Here is a 21926-nt window from a genome sequence, read left to right as displayed (position 1 = left end):
ATAACTATCACAACTTGTATCTTTAAATTCTTAAGAAATCATATTTTCCCCTTCCCTGTAACAGCCACTCTAGCACTTTTTTTTTCTTGAAGATCTCTTTCAAGACTTTTCCCCATAATTTTGTACAGTCCTTTTGACTGCTCTTCTTTGATAACTGGCGCCTTCAGTAGGCCTTTTCCTTTCTTTATGTATTTTTTATTTATTTTTTATTTACTTATTTATTTATTTTTTACTTTTTGTATGCATTTAGCCAGAGCTTTTCCTTTTTTTATTCCCTAACAATTTGTACAGCTACTTATTGGGGACTTGTACCTTCAGTGAACATTTTTCCTTCCTATTTTTCTTAGACTTTCTTTTACCTTTAGCCAGAACCTCTCTTAAAGTAGATAAATAGGATAAAAAACAATCATATTATTTTTTTCACTAACAATTTCAAGCTTTTTTTTTCTTCTCCAAGTAAAAGAGAACCTCTGTCCCGCAGCATTACCGAGCTACCCGCAGCTGTCCTTCGAGGATGGCTCACGAGTGCAGAACGCGACCACGGTGGGGCCTTTTGACGAGGCCGAGGTGCTCATTCTTAACTGCGAGTCCTCGGGAGGCAAGCCGGTCGCGCAAGTCACATGGTACAACGGAAGCCATCCAATTGCAGGTGCGTGGGGGAGGACAAAGGAAAAGAGAACAGATGTTGTGTCTTATGCAGGAGTGTTGTGTTCTTTGTGGATTGGTAATGTGTTGCTTGTTGTATGTGAAGTGAGTGTGTGTGTGTGTGTGTGTGTGTGTGTGTGTGTGTGTGTGTGTGTGTGTGTGTGTGTGTGTGTGAGTAAGGGTATGTTGCATGTGAAGTGAAAGTGTTGTGTAGAGTTGTGGTGTATGTTGTATATGGAGTAGGGATGTGTTGTATGTTGAGGACGTGCTGTACTGTATGCTGTATGAGGAGTGGAGGTGTGTGGTATGCTGTGTGTGGAGTGGAAGCGTATGTTGTGAGTGGGAGTGTGTTGAATGTTGTGTGGAGTGGGACTGCATGTTGTATGTAGAGTGACAGTTGGCGTATTTTGTATTTAGAATGGGTATATCTTGTATGTTTTGTATAGAGTGTGCTGTATGCTGTATCTGGAGTGGGAGTGTGCTATTGTATGTTGCATGTTGTATGGACAGTGGGAGTATATGGTTGTATAAGATTTTTCCTTATTCTTTCAGTTTGTATGTGTGGCTAAGTGTGTGGTATTTCTGGAAGAGAAGTGTATTTGTATGTTCGTATGCGTTATATCTTCTGTATCAGTCTGTTTTTCTTCGTTTCGTGGAAAGGAATAGTCTAAAAGTGTGTGTGTGTGTGTGTGTGTGTGTGTGTGTGTGATAGCACATAACAAAACCTTACAATTGTTGGTGTGATTCAGAATACAACAATAAACAACAAGAAAGAGGAAAGAAAACAATAAACAAACAAAAAAAAGAATCAACATCACTGTGCACCCGAATAAAACATCAATGGAAGAATATAAAATTAAATGAGAACGTAATAGACTCCCATCCCTCTTCATGGACTGGTAAAAGAAAACGGGAGATAAACACGAGAGGGAAACTCCATTAGATGCAAATTTCCTTATAAGCGTGAGTGAATGTAGCAAGTGAGAGATTTGCAGCCCGGGTCAGTGTCAGGTGCTCAGGTAATCCAGGTAATATAAGGTCACCTGCGTATTGTTAATTATTTTACCTGCCTAATTAAGTGGTTGGGGGAATAACGAGCATGACTTTTTTTAAATTTATATCAGTTTACTTTTCGTCTTTTAATTTTCTGGTGGAAGTTAACTTATTCCAGTGTTGGTTGTTATTTAAATTGTTTCTCTTCTCTTGTCTCTTATCTCTCTCTCTCTCTCTCTCTCTCTCTCTCTCTCTCTCTCTCTCTCTCTCTCTCTCTCTCTCTCTCTCTCTCTCTCTCTCTCTCTCTCTCTCTCTCTCTCTCTCTCTCTCTCTCTCTCTCTCTCTCTCTCTCTCTCTCTCTCTCTCTCTCTGCACATCACACCATCGCATTTCTTCCACTAGCCTTCCTCCATCTTTCCTTCCTTTCACCCTCCGTCATCACTCACACACTCACATTTTCTTCCTTTCTTTCTTCACTCTTGGTTGCCACTCGAGCACATATTCCTTCGTCCTCTCTCTCTCTATACACACACACACACACACACACACACACACACACACACACACACACACACACACACACACACACACACACACACACACACACACACACACACACACACACACAGAGAGACTCACTCACTCACTCACTCTCCCTTCCTTCCTTTACATCTTTCATCATCACTCACACTTATCCTCTTTTCTTCACCTATTCCTTTCATCATCATCACACTCTCTCTCTCTCTCTCTCTCTCTCTCTCTCTCTCTCTCTCTCTCTCTCTCTCTCTCTCTCTCTCTCTCTCTCTCTCTCTCTCTCTCTCTCTCTCTCTCTCTCTCTCTCTCTCTCTCTCTCTCTTCATCCCTCCTCTCATCGTAACTCTCATTCACACTCACTATCTTCACCCTACACCTTTCATCGTCACTGGCACTCTCTCGTATTCACCCTTCACCTTTCATCATAACTCAGTCATCCTCTCTCCCTCACCCTTCCCTTTACCGCATACCTTTCATTGTCACTGCCACTCACTCTCCCTTCTTCACCCCTTCGTCAGGAGAGTACTCAACCATCATGGACGAGGACGGCACGGGGACAGGCACAAACGTTCTTCGCCTCCCCCTGTCTCGGGCTGACTTGGGCACCACCCTGACCTGCGAGGCGATGAACGAGGCCATGGACTCTCCCCACAGCGCCTTCGTCACCGTGGATGTCAATGGTGAGTCACTGGAAAATAGATGTTAATGGCCAGTTATGGAGAAATAGGGGTGAGTCACTAGAAAATAGGTGTTAATGATGAGTCACTGGTAAATAAATGTTAAGGTTGAGTCACGGGGGAATAGATGTTACTGGTGAGTCACTAGTAAATAGGCGTTAAGAATAAGTCACTGGAAAATGCAGTGCGTGGTAAAATTAAATTATCTCACTACTGCAAGAGCATCATATACCTTCCCTCGTCTTTCCCACAGTGCCTCCTTTGTCTGTGATCGCGTCGGGAGCTGAGTCGCCGCTGCATGAGGGGGAGGAGGTGACCCTGGAGTGTGTGGCGAGGGGAGCCAGACCAAAAGCCATCATCACGTGGCTCAACGGAACAGTACCAGTGAAGGATGCTGTGACGGAAGTTAATATGGAAGTAAGTAATCTCTCTCTCTCTCTCTCTCTCTCTCTCTCTCTCTCTCTCTCTCTCTCTCTCTCTCTCTCTCTCTCTCTCTCGTATCATTGTCTTATTTTTTTTCACTAGTTTACGGCATTTCTTCTTCCTGTTTAGAAATTATTGGCTCTCTCTCTCTCTCTCTCTCTCTCTCTCTCTCTCTCTCTCTCTCTCTCTCTCTCTCTCTCTCTCTCTCTCTCTCTCTCTCTCTCTCTCTCTCTCTCTCTCTCTCTCTCTCTCTCTCTCTCTCTGTATCACATTTAAGACTGCCACAAAATAACCGAGGCATTGAAAAATAAGTTAACAGTCTAGCATACATTATTAGATTAACATTTGACCACAGACACAAAGGAGAGAGAGAGAGAGAGAGAGAGAGAGAGAGAGAGAGAGAGAGAGAGAGAGAGAGAGAGAGAGAGAGAGACTTATTTTCTGTCGATCTGAACTTTGGGCGCTGATGCCACATGTCAATTATTAAAATTCATGACTTACTACATGTGGACTAATTTTTATGCTTTATTCTCTCTCTCTCTCTCTCTCTCTCTCTCTCTCTCTCTCTCTCTCTCTCTCTCTCTCTCTCTCTCTCTCTCTCTCTCTCTCTCTCTCTCTCTCTCTCTCTCTCTCTCTCTCGCCCTTTCTCACTGCAACCTTTCCTAACTTAACAACACTAACGCAAAGGAGGAGTTTAGTGGGACTCGGATGGTGAGTAAACAAAGAACAATCCGAGAGAGAGAGAGAGAGAGAGAGAGAGAGAGAGAGAGAGAGAGAGAGAGAGTACCCTATGAAAAATACTAGTAAGCTTCAATAATTCTTCTTTTTCTCCGCTAATTTACATATATTTACGTTTTTTTCTTTTCATCCCAGCATACAAACCACATAAATTTAATACACTTACTTTTATTTATTAGCCAAAATAAACACACACACGCACGCACACACACACACACACACACACACACACACACACACACACACACACACACACACACACACACACACACACACACACACACACACACACACACACACACACACACACACACACACACACACACACACACACACACACACACACACACACACACACACACACAACATAAAACAGTACATATCACACCAGCAACATCACGGGGCATGACTAAACGGAGGAAGAAATTGCTGATGAACTAACACGTCTCAAAAATGAACTCTGAGGAAAAGGAAAAAAAAAAAACTTGCAGAGAATCTTGGCCGCCACTGGAAAAGCCGGTGCGTGTCACAGAGAAGTTCAGAGGGACAGAGAGGGATCAAGGCTGGAGTGAAGGAGAGGACTGTATGAGAGGGATGAGGGAGAACACTGTCGATGTTTGTGAGGGAGAGAGAGAGAGAGAGAGACACTGGGAGAAAGAGAAAGAAATGAGTAAATGAGTGTTTTTGAAGGACAGCGAGATGGGTGTGAGAGACAGGAAGAGAGAAATTAATAACTGATGGTGTTTCTTCTTTCATTATTTTTTAAGGACATTGAGATGTATTTGTGGGACCTGATGAGAGAAATAAATAGCTGAGATTGAGTTGTGTTAGAGAGACAAGGTGAGACAAATGAGGGACTGGGAATGGTTGGGAGGTTAAGTTGTGTTAGAGAGACAAGGTGACAGAGATGAGGGACTGGGAATGGTTGGGAGGACAATAAGTTGTGTTAGAGACAGAGAAGTAGAAATGAATAACAGAGTATTTGGTAGGATAGGTGGGATTTGCATAAGCGAGAGGTAGGAGTGAATAAGCGGCCATGTCTGGAAGGGACTGTCAAAGAGTGAGAAGGTTAGGACGGTGGTGATAGAACAGGGAGAGAGAGAGAGAGAGAGAGAGAGAGAGAGAGAGAGAGAGAGAGAGAGAGAGAGAGAGGAAAGAGGTAAGTCAACAAGCTCTCACACACACACACACACACACACATACACACACATCTGGGTTATCTCTGCCTATACTTAGCCACTCTTGAGGTTGACCTGTATACATATGCAATTTCTTTCTCATTATTTACATTTCAAAGCTTCGCACTGAGTAAATATAGCAGTGAGAGAGAGAGAGAGAGAGAGAGAGAGAGAGAGAGAGAGAGAGAGAGAGAGAGAGAGAGAGAGAGAGAGAGAGAGAGAGAGAGAGAATGATAAATGAAGAAAACACTCACAATGTTATAAGTACTAACTGTAGATTTAATTTTAAGCCCTGAATTTGAGAGAGATAAGTATTTTCTTCTAAACAGGATCATGGATTAATAAAACCGTGAAATTTGTCTTAGAGTTCAAGTTACGATGTAATTATTCTGGGTCTTGTAATTCCATGGAAGTCATTATGTTCCTCTCGTCTTGGTCTTAATGAGAGAAACACTTGATTGCTTCTCATTGTAACTCTTGGACGCCTATCTTTTCTTCCCTCCTTCTCTCTTCTTATCCGTCTCTTATTTTCATTTTGCCTTATTCGTCCTTTTTTTTAGTTGGATTTTCTTTTGCGTCTCCTCTTTCCTTTATTTCTCTTATTTTTTATTCTTGTATATCTTCTCTTGTGCCCACCTTCTGTTTCACAAATAAAGTTTAGGCTAATAGTGAATGAAATGCAAGTAATTTTGTCGTTTCTAAGTAAATTACACCAAGTAAATTCACCCACTCCAAGAGACATTCACAAAAAGCTAATCTCACTCCCGCCCAACTTAACCTTACCTAATTAAGCATGGGAGGGATTATTTTTAGGAGAACAAGGCCCGTGAGTGGAAGAGAACCTTTACACCTGGTCACGCTCATCACACCTGTCTTGCGCTATCTACACCTGTTTCATGCTACCCACACGTATCCCAGGCTATCCCACACCTGTTTCACGCTACCCAAACCTACCCTACACTACCCATACCTGCTAAGTACACCTGCCCTTCACCTCCACCTATCCTCGCCGCAGACTGACAACACGTACGAGTCCAGAAGTCGCCTGCAATTCCACGCCACTCGCTTCGAGAACGAGAGGACCTTCACTTGCGAGGTCACCAACGTGGTCCTCGAAAACAGAAACCAGAAACCGATGAGGAGAGAGGTCACCCTTGATGTGCGGTGTAAGTATTGAGGAAGAGGAGGAGGAGGAGGAGGTGGAGGTGGAGGTGGAAGAGAGTGTTTGTGTGGTAGAATTAAATAACTGAATGAAAAGATGGCTTGTGTGCGTGTGTGTGTGTGTGTGTGTGTGTGTGTGTGTGTGTGTGTGTGTGTGTTTGTGTAGAAAGAAAGAGAGAGAGAGAGAGAGAGAGAGAGAGAGAGAGAGAGAGAGAGAGAGAGAGAGAGAGAGAGAGAGAGAGAGAGAGAGAGAGAGAGAGAGAGAGAGAGAGAGAGAGAGAGAAAGAGAGTTCTATATATAGTGGCAGGAACGGATATCAGTTTTCCGTGTAATGTAATGAAAAATATGAGTCTCCTCAACGATGGAATGGAATAACTCGAGTTTGTAGATGAATGAAGGAGTGAGATGAGTAGTGGAGTGAGAGAATGAGTGAGTAATGAAGATGAAGTGAGAGAATGAGTGAGTAATGAAGATGAGTAAGTGCCTTCCTTACTACATGCCAAGTGGAATGAGAGAATGAAAAAGTAGTGAATAACAGCAGGCCTCACTCCCTACCAAGGGGAATGAGGCATTAAGTGAGTAATGGGGATGAGTAACACCGCCCCCCTCACCTCCTACAGACGTCCCCATTGTGAAGGTGAGACCAGAGAACCTCACCGTGAATGAGTCAATGGACGTACTCATCTTTTGCCAATACAGCGCCAACCCCTCCCAGCTGACCCACGTGCATTGGTGAGTAACGCCTCTCTCTCTCTCTCTCTCTCTCTCTCTCTCTCTCTCTCTCTCTCTCTCTCTCTCTCTCTCTCTCTCTCTCTCTCTCTCTCTCTCTCTCTCTCTCTCTCTCTCTCTCTCTCCGGTGTTTTCCTCTCGCTAAGTGAAGGCCGAGGCAGGTTAGTGAAAGGGTGAAACATCCGGGAATGTCACAGGAAAATAAAAGTATCACCGGATTTTTTTATCTCTTGTTTTATCTGTTTTGCGTAGCTTTGTTTCTCCCTTTGAGCTGCGCCTTTTTGCGTGTCTCCTATTCAGTGGAAGTCTTTTAGTGGTAGAGTAAACAGGAGTCATTTACAGCATGTGGAGAGAGAGAGAGAGAGAGAGAGAGAGAGAGAGAGAGAGAGAGAGAGAGAGAGAGAGAGAGAGAGAGTGGTGGTGGGGATGGAAGTTGCTATACGTTTCAAATACAGACAGTAGATTCTTCATTTCTTTCTTACGTGTGTGTTCTTGTCTTTGTGGTAGTAGTAGTAGTAGTAGTAGTAGTAGTAGTAGTAGTAGTAGTATCATTATTGTTATTCTATTTACTTTTTATTTTCTTATCCCATCTCGGTATCTCGTTCCATGTTTTCTGTATTTTTCACTCCTTTAATATTTCGTTCTCCTCACTTTTAGATTCCTTCTCTTCACGGTTATAATCTTTCCTATCCTTCGCTCTTAGAATCCTCCGTCTACATCTTACAGAATCTTCAGTTTTCTATCAATTCCTATTTTTGCTGTTCACTTTTTCACTCTCCCACATATTTTATCCTTCCCAATTTATCTTTTCATATATTAGAATTTCTTTCCTTCTCTTTCCGCATATTTCCTTTCCTCTTTAGCTCCTCCCTTTTTTTCTCTTCCATGCTTAACTTTCCCACCTGGTCATACCCCTCTCTCATTTAATTTGCTTTTCTCACATTAACTTCCTTGTTCCTCTTCTCTTTTGTCCTCCCGCTGGTTCTCTCACCTTCATATTCCTTTTCATTCCGTTGTCTTTCTATATATTTTTTTTCTCTTATCCCCCAATTACCATCTCATTCACCTGCCTTTCTTATTCATTTTTAGTATATTCTTCCCTCTTGTCACCGTAGTTACCGTCAATTATCCTGCCTTTCTTCTTCCTACCATTCCTTTCCTTTCAGTATATTCTTCCCTTTCATTCCCTAGTTACTCCCTCACTCACCTACAAATCTTCTATTCCTTTCCTTTCTCTTTCAGTATATTCTTGCCTCTTATCCTCCAATTACCGTCTCATTCTTCTTTCTCCCATTCCTTTCCTTTCTCTCAGCATATTCTTGCCTCTTATCACCCTAGTTACCATCTCATTCACCTTGCCTTTCTTTTCGCCTTACCAGGTACCAGGATCTACGGCAGGTTGACGTCGCCGGGCAGCCAGGCAAGTACGGAAATGGAAACGTGGACCACCCATCACTGCTCATCAAAAACACCTCCTCATCAGACATGGGAGAGTACACCTGCAGAGTCTCTAACGAAGTGGGAGCCTCGCGTGTCATCAATTCAGCCTACGTCAGCGTCCTGTGTGAGTGAATACCTGTTCTTGTGACGTGTGTGAGTGCTTGAGTGTCTTCTCTCTCGTTTCCATAAAGTTAAGTTTCTCTCGTCATGGAAGGAGATGCTGATAGATGGAAGAATTATTGGTTCGTGGAGTTTAGTGATATTCAGTCTTCGTCAGCGTCCTGTGTGAGTGAATACTTGTTCTTGTGACGCGTGTGAGTGCTTGGGTGTCTTCTGTCTCATTTCCATCAAGTTAAATTTCTCGCCATGGAAAGAGATACTGATGGATGGAAGAGTGATTAGTTCGTGGTTCTCAAGGCTGGTTTATGGGATGGGTAGTTGACTGGGAGGTGAAGTTGTGAAGCTGTAAAGTGCGTGACTGATAGACCTGTGAGAGAGAGAGAGAGAGAGAGAGAGAGAGAGAGAGAGAGAGAGAGAGAGAGAGAGAGAGAGAGAGAGAGAGAGAGAGAGACTTGATATCCAGAAAAAAGATTCAGATAAACTCTTTGAACATAAAATAACGCTTTCAGGTAACAGTCAACAATACTCAGAAATGATAGACATTATAAATATACATATAAGTAGAGGGAAAACAAAAAAAGACACGAATACGTACATACAAACAAAGAAGAGACACCATAAACACATGTACACAGACAAAACAAAAAAAAATGAATTATGGAAAGCTTCGTCTAGAATTTCAATTACGAAGATGGATGTAAATTTTGTGCATGGCGAAGAATTATGTTGATGACAGACTCGATATCATTCATTACTAAGCTGCTAATAACTCCCACCCAGTTCATAATTTCCATCCAGGGCAATATATTCTGAAAGTGACAGACCCTTCTACCTCCTTCGCTTCATCTCTTTAATTCCCCTTTAATTCTAATCCTTTATGTTCCTGTTTTGAACTTTATCTGCCGTCATCCTTATTTCCTCTTTCTCCACCCTTCCTATGCTCTCCCATACTCTCATTCCTCCTCCTCCTTTTCATCCCTTTAATTCCCTTTTACGTTATCTTTTATTTTGTATTTTTTATTCTTTCATTTCTCTATTTCTCGTTTTCTTTGCCTCTCCTCTCCTTTATTAAAGTTTTGTTTTCTATTCACTTCCTTTCATTTCCGTATTCCTTTCCCATTTCCTCTCTTCCTGCAGTCTTTTTTTCCACTTTCATCATTGCTTTCTTGGTCATCGACTATTTTTCTATTTTCCTCTCCACTGTTCTAATTTTCCTCCCGCTTCTAATTTCCCTTCCCTCTCTCCTCCCAAATCACTTCCCTTCCTCGCCTTTACTTTCCCTTTACTATCTTTCTCTTACCCAACCATTTACCATTCCATAACCACGCCTCTCCATCTCCCTTGCCTTTCCTCCCCCATCTAATTCATCCATCCCCCTCAACACTTCTCAATGTTTTAATGCCATATGCAACACTTCACAATGTTAAAATCACTGCACAAGATCATTACAAGCACCTGCAAGAAAGAAAATGGATTAGAGGAATAGGTGTGTAGGTTTTCAATATCTAGCCAGTATGATGGTCAGAAGTGGATGTTGAACGGAGAGAAATGTGTCTAAAGTAGTTTACGCAAGAATACAAAAAATAAGGGAAGGTGCAAGAAGTCATCAGGCCTACACGTGGCAGTCCCTGTATGTTATTTATCATCCTCATTCATGAATAAATTTAATCCCCTTTTTGAAACTCCCTAATGAATGAGCACTAACAACTTGATTATTGAATCTAGTCCATTCATCTACCACGCTATTTGAAAACCAATTCCTATCTCTTTTTTTAAATCTAACTTCATCAAGCTCGAATCCATTACCTCCCGTCCTATACCGATTACTGACCTTGAGTTTGTGAGTAAAGCATTGAGTCATGCAGTGGAAAGGGAGAGAAGATAACAAAAGACCCATAAATCGATAAGGGACAAGTCAGGGAGTGTCGTTACATAGGCGACACTCCTGACCAGCTACTCAACAACTCAAATGTTAATGTCCCTTCACTAACTCCCTTCTCTCCACCAGTCCGGCCTCAGGTGCAGGTGGTGATGGACCGCACGGAGCCAGTGTCTGAGGAGGACCGAGTCAACGTCACCTTGATTTGTGAGGCGGTGAAAGCCAACCCGGTGGAACTGGTGAGGGTGCGCTGGTACCTGCAAGGCGAGCTGCTCAAGGTGGGTTGTGAAGGTCCAGAGTGTGTATTAGTGTTTTCAAGGTAATATATGACTAGAAGTACCTATAAGATATTAGATGTGCTGTCACTCTCGACAAGACGAACAGCTCAGTGTGAGGTATTGGAGATTTAGAGTCTGTATCAGTGTGTTTTGAAGGCAATGTATGGCTGGATTGATCAATTATAATGTATTGATTGCGCTGTTTTCAAGGTAATATGTGATTAGATAAATACTTATAAGGTATTAAATGCGCTGTTTTCAAGGTAATATGTGACCAGAAGTACGCAAGATATTAAATATATAGTTACTATCTATAGGACGAACTTCTCAGGGCGTGTTTTGACAATCCAGAGTCTCAGTCAGTGTGTTTTCTTAGAAATATATGACTGGGTGAAGTATTTATTAGGTATTAAATGTTGTTTTCACGGTAATATGTGACGAAGTATTTATAAGCATGTTAGGTGAAGTGGTTGTATTAGATATATTAAGTGTTTCGAGGTAATTAAGGTGAGTTTTTGAAGTTTCAGAGCCTGTTTTAATATTTTCAAGGGAATGTGGGACTAGTAAAAGGTGGTAGATGAGATACATATGAGAGATTAGATATATCAAGCGTTGGTGTGTGCAAGAGAAGATTGAAGTGAGACTCAAAGTTTAAGTCAGGAGGTATTCGTTCTTTTTTTAAGGAAATTTACGACTACTAAGAATGTTGAAGTATGCGAGAAGGGTTTTGTATAATTTCTAGGCTAGAGTTTTATATGTTGAGTCTGCAGGCACCAGTAGTGTTTTCCAAGGCAATTTATGGCTAAGGAAAGCTGAATAATGTATGTGAAAGAGATTCTGTATGATTTCTATGCTGTTGTTCCTCTCTTTCATGCACCATTTGTGTCTTTCAAGTTAATTTCTTATTTACGTATCGCTCAGTTTGTTATTCATTAAATCTCCAGTGTTGCGCGTACCCTTCCTTCCTCCCTCCCTCTCATCCTCCGCCCCCTTCTACCTCCATAAATCACCTCCTTCCACTCCCATTCTTCCTCCCCTCGTCCTACTTCCCCTTATTTCCCTCGCTTTTCCTCTTTCTCCTCTCCTTTATCCCCTCCACTTTCCCTCTCTCTCTCTCTCTCTCTCTCTCTCTCTCTCTCTCTCTCTCTCTCTCTCTCTCTCTCTCTCTCTCTCTCTCTCTCTCTCTCTCTCTCTCTCTCTCTCTCTCTCTCTATCTATCTATCTATCTATCTATCTGACCTTCCTTAACTTTCAGGTTCATTTTCTCTTATTTAGTGTGTTTTCTTTCATCTTTTCATTTATCTTCTTTCTCTTCCTCCTCCTCAGTTTACCTTATTTTTTTACACGCATTTATCATTTTTTGTTTTTGTTTTAGAACTGTTTAATTTTGTTTTCCGTGTGATTTGGTCATTAATGTGTGGAAGTTTGCGTTGTTTCCTATTTCCTTTTAATTTACATTGTATTCTACCTTTTTTTCTCTTCTTTTTTTTTTTTTTTTATTTTTGTGCTCCTCTTGATTATATTTTTTCTAACCCTTTCATTACTTAATTAGTACCGTCGTCATTCATCTACGTAAATTCCTCGTTCATTGATTTATATTTGTCTTTAATTCAACTTTCCGTTTTTTTTTTTTTTTTGTCTTGTTTATCTTTCCTTCGTTACTTTTCCCTGTATCTTCAGTTTTTTTTTATTATTTTCATATTCACCTTTTATTCTTTATTTTTTTTAATCATCGTTTCTTTTATCATTTTTGATTCGTACTTTCTCTTAATATCGTTTTTCCCTCTACTCTTATTTATTTTTACATTTTTTTTTATTTATATGTTCTCATGTTCTCCCTCTTTCTTTCTTTCTTCCTCTCTCTTTCTTTCTTATTCTTGCATCTTTTCTCCTTTATCTTCTCTTCCTTTCTCCAGTACCTGCTTATCTCCAGCCTTTTGAATTATTATCCTATTGAATCATCCACTTTAATTTCCACCCCTACCTCCCCCGTCCACTTTTCATGCACTTGGCACAGTTGCACCACTCCTCCACTCCTCTCAAGGGCCTCTCCACTGCATTCCTTCCTCACTCCACCTCTCTACTTTCTCACTTTCCGTCTCGCTTTCCTTTTCATTTTTTATCACCCTTTCAGTAACCCCGTCCTGTCTTTTCTTATGTTTTTACTTATCTTTTTTTTTTTTTTTTACTTCTATTCTCACTTCTCTACTTCTCTTCATGTTTTTTATTATGTTCTTTTTTTAATATATGTTCTTCCTTTAACATTTTACCAGTTATTCCTGGTTCTTTAGGGGTTGAATTAAATTGTTATATATGTGTGAATGTGTCTCTCTTCTCAGGCTCCTCAGATTCTTAAACAATTAGATTACAAGATGATGAGTCACGTTCTCATAGGTATTTTCTCTCATTGACAGAATACTTACTAATCTATCACTAAAATCTTGACGCACCTTACTGTTACTAGAATCTTGAAAACGACCTTCTGGTAACTTGTCACTAGAATCTTGAAAGCACCAATCTAACACCAGAAACACTAAACAATCACTAAAATCTTGAAAGCAGCCTTCAAAACCCATACAACCTTCAACAGAGCCAGTTAGGAGTCGGAATAAGGTACTGAAACATTTAAGAATAAGATGATTAGCCAGATTCTCACTGGTGATTTTCCTCACTGACACTGCATGAGCTTCATTACATTATCACTGGAATTATGAAAGCACCAAACTAAAACTAAAATCTTGAAAACAATCTTCAAAACTCATACAACCTTTAGCAGAGGCCGTTAGGAGTAGAAACAAAACACTGACACCTTTAGTATCACGATTCTAAACCTGTTACCTCACCGTTCCGTAGTTGTTACCGGAGTGCTATGGCAACGCGTCACAACCTAACCTAACCTATTCAAACTAACACCAAAATCCTGAAAATACCCTTGAAAAACCCTCATAATCTTTAGTAAATACTGAAACACTTTGGAACACGAATCTAAACCTGTTACCTCATCATTCCTCAGGAGTTGCCGGAGTGCTAAGGCAGCGCGTCACTAACTTAACCTAACCAAACTAACACTAAAATCTTGAAAACACCCTGGAAAACCGTCTTAATCCTTACTAGACACTGAAACGCTTAGACACACGAATCTAAACCTTAAATTACTCCTTGGTTCGTCATGAGTTGCCAGGGTGAGATGGGAACACGTCACTAACCTAACCAAACTAACACCAAAATCCTGAAAACACCCTTGAAAACCGTCATAATCCTTACTGGACACTGAAACGCTTAGGAACACGAGTCTAAACCTTCTATTACCTCTTGGTTCATCAGGAGTTGCCGGAGTGCGATGGGAACGCATCACTCTACGGCTCAAACTCGGAGCTGTGTGACATCGACCCCGCCAGGATGCTGCTCGAGAACGTCTTCAAGGATTTCCACGGCAACTACTCGTGCGAGGGAATGAACGAGGCAGGCTGGGGTCCGCGCTCCGCCGACGCCGAGCTGGTAGTGCATTACGCCCCTGGACCAGCATTCATCAACAAACCCTCCTACGTGAAGAAGGTACAAGATGAAGCACTGCTGGTTGTTGTGTTGTGTTAGTTAGGGTGCTCTCTCTCTCTCTCTCTCTCTCTCTCTCTCTCTCTCTCTCTCTCTCTCTCTCTCTCTCTCTCTCTCTCTCTCTCTCTCTCTCTCTCTCTCATTATTGATTTTTTTTTTATCTTATCGTTACTACCTTGTAATTATCTCCCATTAGACTCGTATGTAAATAAACTGTTATGGAGGACGGGCCACAACGAGCCAGCTAGATTTTTTTTTTTTTTTTATCATTATATAGATCCGTATTAAAGCCTCGGCTTAATGGACCTTGGCTACATAAATACTATTATTGTTTTTATTATGTTGTACTTTGTGGAAAGTGGCCAATAAAATTCTCTCTCTCTCTCTCTCTCTCTCTCTCTCTCTCTCTCTCTCTCTCTCTCTCTCTCTCTCTCTCTCTCTCTCTCTCTCTCTCTCTCTCTCTCTCTCTCAAAAAAAAAAAAAAAAAAAAAAAGAGAGAGACTAAAACCTGCTAATATTGCCGCTCACATACGAGTAAAAAGTCCTACGGAAGATTTCCAGAGTGCAGCTCAGCGTAGCTCCCAAGATGCCCTGATGCTCTCCTCTTGAAATAACTCAGGTCACGGGAGGGCAAACAGAAAAAAAAAAAAAGCAGGGAAGAGGAAGGAGTTCAAGATAAGTTCATACAGATTTTCGGGAAAGTTCAATTTAGTTCTAAAGATACTCTAATACTCTGCCCGTGAAACAAGTCAAGTCACAGGAAGGAAAAAAAAATAGGGACTTGGAAGGAGTACAAGACAAATTCATACAGAAGAATTCCAAATTGCACCTCAAATTAATTCCAAAGATACCGTGACACTCTTCCAAAACACCTCAAGTCATAGGAAGGCGGTAAGGCATAAACAAACAAGTTCTAAAGTCCACCATACTTATATCCCACTCATTCCTCCCCAGGGCACGTCGCTGGAGCTGACTTGCAACGTGGAGGACCCTGGAAGACCCGCCGCCAGCCAGTTCCGTTGGTTCCGTGGCAGTCACCTGGTGCCCGACGTGACCACCGCCACATGGACCATCAACCCCGTGTCCCTGGAGACGGAGGACAACTTCACCTGCGTGCCCTTCAACGTGGAGGGGGAGGGGGAGCGTGCCACCGTGTTCATCGATGTGCAAGGTTAGTGGTGGTAGTTGCAGTAGAGGTGGTAGTTGTTGTAGTACTAGTAGTAGGGTAGTGTTGGTGGTGGTAATAATATTTAGCTCTTCATGTGAATTTATACTCTGTCAAGCGTTAGAGTTATTAGTGATAGTAGTTGTAGTAATCGTAGAAATAGTAGTAATAGGAAGGAGGAGGAGGAGGAGGATAAGGGGTATCAGTAGTGGTAATAGTAGTCGTAGTAGCAGAAGTAGTAATAATAGTAGTCGTAGTTGTTATTGTTGTTGTTATTGTTGTTGTTGTTGTCTTTGTTTACATTGTTCATGGACACCGGATAAGTAAGCATCCTCTATTCACACCTCAGTCCTTTCCATCCCCTCAGTCACCCTCTCACTAAACACACACACACACACACACACACACACACACACACACACAGACCCTCATCTTGACATAACTTGAGCCATGAGCATCCAGCATTTAAACAACATAACCCTCTCCCATAATTAACAATCTTCACCACCACACCGCGCACTGCACACCAGCACGCCAGCACAACACCGGGAGACTAGACAAAGCATCCAGCAGGCGAGCTATTTTGGTTGTAATTTCCGTTCCCTTCTCGCGAATAGTATAAAGCTTCAGATCACAGCATATGAGAATCCCACTCCCTGAAGGCTTCCACCACCACCACCACCACCACCACCACCAGCACTTCCTCGCCACCAGACAAAAGCAAAGTTATAACTACCCTTGCAGCCTTCCATCTTCCAACTCTCCAGCCTTCCAACCTTCCAGTTTTCCAGTCTTTTAACTTTCCAGTCTTCTAGCCTCCCATTCATCCAATCTTCCAACTTTCCAGCTTTCCAATCTTCCAAACCTTCCAACTTTCCAACCTTCCAGCCTCCCAAGCTTCCACCTTTCCAGTCTTCCAGCCTTTCAGCCCTCCTAACCTTCCAACTTTTCAGCCTTCCAATCTTCCAGTCTTTTAACCTTCCAGCCTTCCAACCTTTCATCCTACGAACTTTCCAGCCTTCCATTCTTCCAGCCTTCCATTCTTCCAACTTTTCATTCTTTCAACCTTCCAGCCTTCCAGGTCAAAGATTCCCCTAGGTGTCCAGGCATATGGGAGGCAAATATCCCTTGGAGAAATTTGGGTTTTCCAGGATAAGGGGAATGAGTTACATCCGCAGCTACAGTTAATTTTCAGTCCTAAATTAACCTTTTGGGTGCGATGTGCAAGTTTATTCAACGTTCTCAGTTAGGGATGCCTCTCTCTCTCTCTCTCTCTCTCTCTCTCTCTCTCTCTCTCTCTCTCTCTCTCTCTCTCTCTCTCTCTCTCTCTCTCTCTCTCTCTCTCTCTCTCTCTCTCTCTCTCTCTCTCTCTCTCTCTCTCTCTCTCTCTCTCTCTCTCTCTCTCTCTCTCTCTCTCTCTCTCTCTCTTGTGCATCTGATCATCTTACTCGTTGGTAAATTCATAAGACATCAGTGGATTAGCTCGCGTACGTTGCAAGTTCACGCCAGCAAATAACGGCGTCATAGCAAGAGTAATAATTGGGCGGAGGATCTTACGTGTATTGCACCGACACTTGGAAATTACCTGAATATATTTTCGAGCTTTTCCTCAGGTCACATGCTGAATCGTAATACGCCTCGGTCAGAGAGTATAAGAAATAGTGTAAAATTAAAAAAAAAAAGTCTTTACTGTAAATTATTGAAAACTAGGATTTTTAATTACGTTTTCTTCACTCCGCTTGAATCAAACCTCATCAAAATATTTACCTCTGAACTCTGCAACACAAAAGCCATAAAAACCAATGCAGTTATGATCACACAGAGCACATTTATAATTATTTATCAATTCCTCTGAGTATAAGTCGTTCCCTGGACTAACAGCAGAGAAACTAAGTCACGAGAAATTATCTACATCCCTTTCCGAGGACTTCCCGCAACATGTATTTTAGTTCTTTTTGTATCCACTAATGGAAATATAACTTCTGGCTGCTCCTTGAGACTAAACCAGAAGCTACATCGTAAATCATCAACCCTCTAAATCATTCCCCAAGAACTCACACATGTCGACATCACAACTCGTGTTTATATTCCAACTATTGCTACAAACATGTTAACCTAAATTTCCTCTGAGTGGTAAAAAAAAAAAAAAATCACACGTCATCATACAGATCCTGCAAATCCTTCTCGCAGAACTCACTTAATCATCTATACCCGTAATTTTGTTCAGTGTGCCGAATGTAAGTGGATAAATTCAATACTTCACATCCTTCTCCCAGAACTCATGTAATCACCTCCTATACCTGTTTTTTTTTTTTTCTTCTTTTTTTGTGTGTGTGTCCCAAATATGATTCGCGCACCTAGGTAGGAAAAAATCAAATTCTCCATATCCTCCTCCCAGAAATTCATCCCATCACCTCCTATACCCTTAATTTTGTTCAAGCGTCCCAGACATACGTAGAAAATAAGAAAAAACACAAATTTATCCAAGAGCCCGAAAGTTACGTAATCATCTTTACTCTTATGTATATTGTGTCAAAAAAAAAAAAAAAAAAAAAAAAAATATATATATATATATATATATATATATATATATATATATATATATATATATATATATATATATATATATATATATATATATATATATATATATATTGAAAAAATCACCAAAACCTCTTCAGATCTCCTTCCAAAGCTCACGCAATCACATCCTGTCCGTTATTTTACTAGTTTTCTAAATATACATAGAAAAAAAATAATCAAAAACGCTCCATATTCTCCTCCCGGAACTCGTACATTTATCCAGTATGCCAAATATACGCAGAAAAATTACGTAAATTTCTCTAGATCCTCTTCCCAGACACACGCGGCCGTCATCACCTGTACTCGCATCGTGCCGTATAATCACTCGTGCACACCTTACTGATTACCTTCGTCGGTCCCTTGACTCGACTTGTAATTAAACTTGGCTGAGTAATGCTTCTAATCGCTGGCTGCGCGCACTGCTCACCATCACAAGCGCTCTCTACCCCACTAGCCTGATTGCCTCCACGCTGCCTCTCTGCTGGCGAGCCGCACCGAGGGGAAGGCTCCGGGAAAATGTTGTTGTAGTGGAAGTAATGATATTTTGGTGGTGGTGTTAGTAGTAGTGGTAGTGGTGGTAGTGGTGTTTGTTGTTGTTTTTGGCCTAGCAGAGAAGGTCGTTGCTCCTCCCTTTCTGCTTTACTTTTGTCGTGTTACAGCTGTTGTAGTGGTGGTGGTGGTGGTGGAAGTGGTGGTGGTGGTGGTGAGGGAGGTGTTGTTCTTGTGGACTTCGTGTGTATAGTAGTAACAGTAGTAATAAAGTAGTTGTAGCTGTTGTTATTGTTGTTATCATTGTTGTTATTGTTGTTGTTGGTGGTGAGTGAAGTATTGTTCTTATTGATTTTGTGTGTAGTAGAAGTTGTAGTAGTTGTTGTTTTTGGTGGTGGTGGTGTGGTGGTGGTTTTGGAGAAGTAATAGTAGCAGCAGTAGTGGTAGTAGCAGTAGAAGTTTTTATTCCTGTAAAAAAGGACACGTATTATGAGTTTTTTTTTCTTTTTTTTTCCTTTACATGCTTTACTTATCCTTTTTTTTCCCCCTTTATTTGAGTTCCTGTTGCGGTTGCATTTTGTTGTTCTATAAGAGAAAGACACACTTACCTCCCTTATATTCAAGATAACTTCTTTCACACATTATTCCCTGCCTTTCCTTGTGTTACTTTTCATTCACCAACACAAACAGACCTTATCTCCTCACCTCCCTACCTAACACACTCTATTGATGCTATTAATATATAGTGGTCATTAATTCTTGTCTTGTACTGTTCAGTTACCTACAAACAGACTTCTATCTTTTCACCTCGTACTCTAGAGATTTTTTTTTTATATATATATAATTCATCATTTCCTGCTTTGTGTTCTTCAGATATCCATTATCTTTACTTCATACACTGCAGAGATCTTTTTTTTATGTTATTATTTCTTGCCATGTATGCTTCAGTTATCCACAGCCAGGCTTATTTACTCCCTCACCTTCTCCTCCCATCGTCTCTTTTTTTGAACGAAACTCATCATTTCTTGCTTTGTGTGGTTTGGTCATTCATTGAGTAACGCCAAGTGAGATTGGCTTAGCGGCTCATCACTTGCTCAACTCGCTGCCATCAACAAATAATCCAACGTAACCATATTTCCTTTTAGCGTTCAATCATTTTTACATTTGCTGATGGTAATATTAAGAGTAAATGTTGTTGGGTCCGCTTTTTAAAATGAGTTGCTGCATTAGTGGCGGTGTTGCGGCCTCCTGCCATTATGCCATACACGCACACAGGCACATTAAAAGGGACAACGTGGTGTGTTTTAACGTCAGTGATGAATCCATATGGAGTAATAGAATCATGGTGTTATCAGCAGTATTCATGTGGTGCTCTGTTTGTTAATTATGCAACATTCTCTCTCTCTCTCTCTCTCTCTCTCTCTCTCTCTCTCTCTCTCTCTCTCTCTCTCTCTCTCTCTCTCTCTCTCTCTCTCTCTCTCTCTCTCTCTCTCTCTCTCTCTCTCTCTCTCTCTCTCTCTCTCTCTCAACAGCTGGAAATAGGTTAGTGTGCTTTACTCAGGGATTCCCACGTGTAGGCCTACTGTTTTCTTGCAACCATCTCTTGTTTTCTTGTGTTCATGTGTTCTTAATGATAATACTAATGACAGTGATAATAATGGCTGCCTTATGTTATCTGATCAGTCTTAGCTATTCTCTTTTATTTCTTTCATATGTAATTGCACATTTATTTCCTCTTATCTGTTTGTCTTTATTGTAATGAGGAATGCGAGGATTTATCAGCCAGCGCTCATCTAATCTGCATTGACATATCGGTGCATTGAGTGTATTGCGAGATTACATCTGCGTGCCAAGTGTGTGTTTTGTGTTAATGAGGCAGAGTGAACTGAAATGAGCAGATGATGATAGTGATAGTAATAATGATGCTGATAAGGGTAATGTGATGATGATAATGATGATGGTGATGATGATGATGATGATGATGATAACAATAACAACAACAACAATTACCAGTAAACTCAGACAAATAAAAACACTGCCACCAACACCACCACCACCACTACCACCACCACAACACCACAGTAAAACATGAACAATCACAAAGCACCTTTTAACCCTTTCACTGTCATCTAGCACATCTTTCCTTATTAACCACTCTGAGACATCTTACTTTGCAGCCGCCTCAAAATAATGTACTGCCCAGAAATTGTTAAATCAGTTTTTTTATCCCTTTCTTGTAGACGCTTATAAAGATTACTTCCATTGATTTTTAGACTCGTATTCAGAAACGCTTTGCTGTCTCACCACGACTATTTTCCAAGACCACAGTGATCATAAGTCGGGTTTTCAAGAGTATTACCCCTGTGAATTATGCAGGAATCTTGTTGATCTGACACTAGAACAGTAAGAACTCTAAAAACCCGTGTAGTTTTAAGTACATACGTAGACCCTTTTGAAACTAGTGGAGGTGCAGTGCAGAAGCGTTTCAAAATACGGTTCTTAGTGCTGTGAATTGTTGCTTATCGCTGATGCTCACCCTCCTTTCCTGTCTCCCTCGCCAGCCGCCCCAGTGTTCATCGACCGCCTTCCCCCTTACTACGGTGCCCTCATGAGTGCCAAGAGGGTCTCGCTGTCCTGCCGCGTGGAGTGCTCGCCGCTCTGCTCCATCGAGTGGCTGAAGAACGATGAGCCGCTTCTCAACGACACCCACTACTCCATCTCCACCCGCCGCCTGCCGCCTGACTCGTCTTCTGGGTGAGTTGTCGTGGTTGTTGCTGTCATTATACTTGGTGTGGTTATAATTAGTGTAGTTCTTCTTATTCTTATTCTTATTTTTTTTTATTGTTCCTTTTCTTCTTCGTTTTCTTTAATATTCTTCTCCCTTTCTTCCCCGTTTGTCGTTGTCATGGTTGCTGTTGTCGTCTTCTTTCTTGTTCTTGTTTCCGTTTTCTGTTTCCTTAGGCTTGTTCTCCATATCATTCCCTCTTCGTCGTTGTAGTTCCTGCCTTTTTTTATTTTTTTGTTGTCGGTAAGGTTGTCTTCCGTTCTGTCTTGTTCTTATTGATGTTCTTGTTGTTGGTGTTGTTCTTCTGTTCCTTTGTTTTCTTGTTCTTGTCATTCTCCATCGTTTTCTGCATTACTTTCTTCTACATTCTCTCTCTCTCTCTCTCTCTCTCTCTCTCTCTCTCTCTCTCTCTCTCTCTCTCTCTCTCTCTCTCTCTCTCTCTCTCTCTCTCTCTCTCTCTCTCTCTCTCTCTCTCTCTCTCTCTCTCTCTCTCTCTCTCTCCATCACTAACTGTCTCCTCAGGGCCGAGAAGTTTATTGCTGCTTGTTCTTCCTTT

The 21926-nt window shown here is 41.3% G+C and overlaps 1 protein-coding gene across 4 annotated transcripts in view; it reads left to right on the top strand.

Annotated features, from left to right (window-relative positions):
- Positions 1-21926, top strand: part of LOC135113749 (B-cell receptor CD22-like) — a 158555-nt gene that overhangs the window by 96316 nt on the left and 40313 nt on the right. For 3 of the 4 annotated variants that reach the window (XM_064029323.1, XM_064029322.1, XM_064029321.1), the window contains exons 4-13: positions 482-649; positions 2691-2852; positions 3103-3266; positions 6204-6354; positions 6971-7082; positions 8459-8643; positions 10648-10796; positions 14121-14351; positions 15303-15519; positions 21147-21339. In XM_064029323.1, the coding sequence (XP_063885393.1) occupies positions 482-649; positions 2691-2852; positions 3103-3266; positions 6204-6354; positions 6971-7082; positions 8459-8643; positions 10648-10796; positions 14121-14351; positions 15303-15519; positions 21147-21339 (1732 nt within the window). Of the gene's footprint in view, positions 1-481; positions 650-2690; positions 2853-3102; positions 3267-3959; positions 3984-6203; positions 6355-6970; positions 7083-8458; positions 8644-10647; positions 10797-14120; positions 14352-15302; positions 15520-21146; positions 21340-21926 lie in introns of all 4 variants that reach the window. The other variant, XM_064029320.1, reaches the window with a different exon arrangement.

The sequence above is a fragment of the Scylla paramamosain genome, chromosome 26, assembly GCF_035594125.1.
Source record: "Scylla paramamosain isolate STU-SP2022 chromosome 26, ASM3559412v1, whole genome shotgun sequence".
NCBI lineage: Eukaryota > Metazoa > Arthropoda > Malacostraca > Decapoda > Portunidae > Scylla > Scylla paramamosain.
This window is presented reverse-complemented; position numbering and strand designations above follow the sequence as displayed.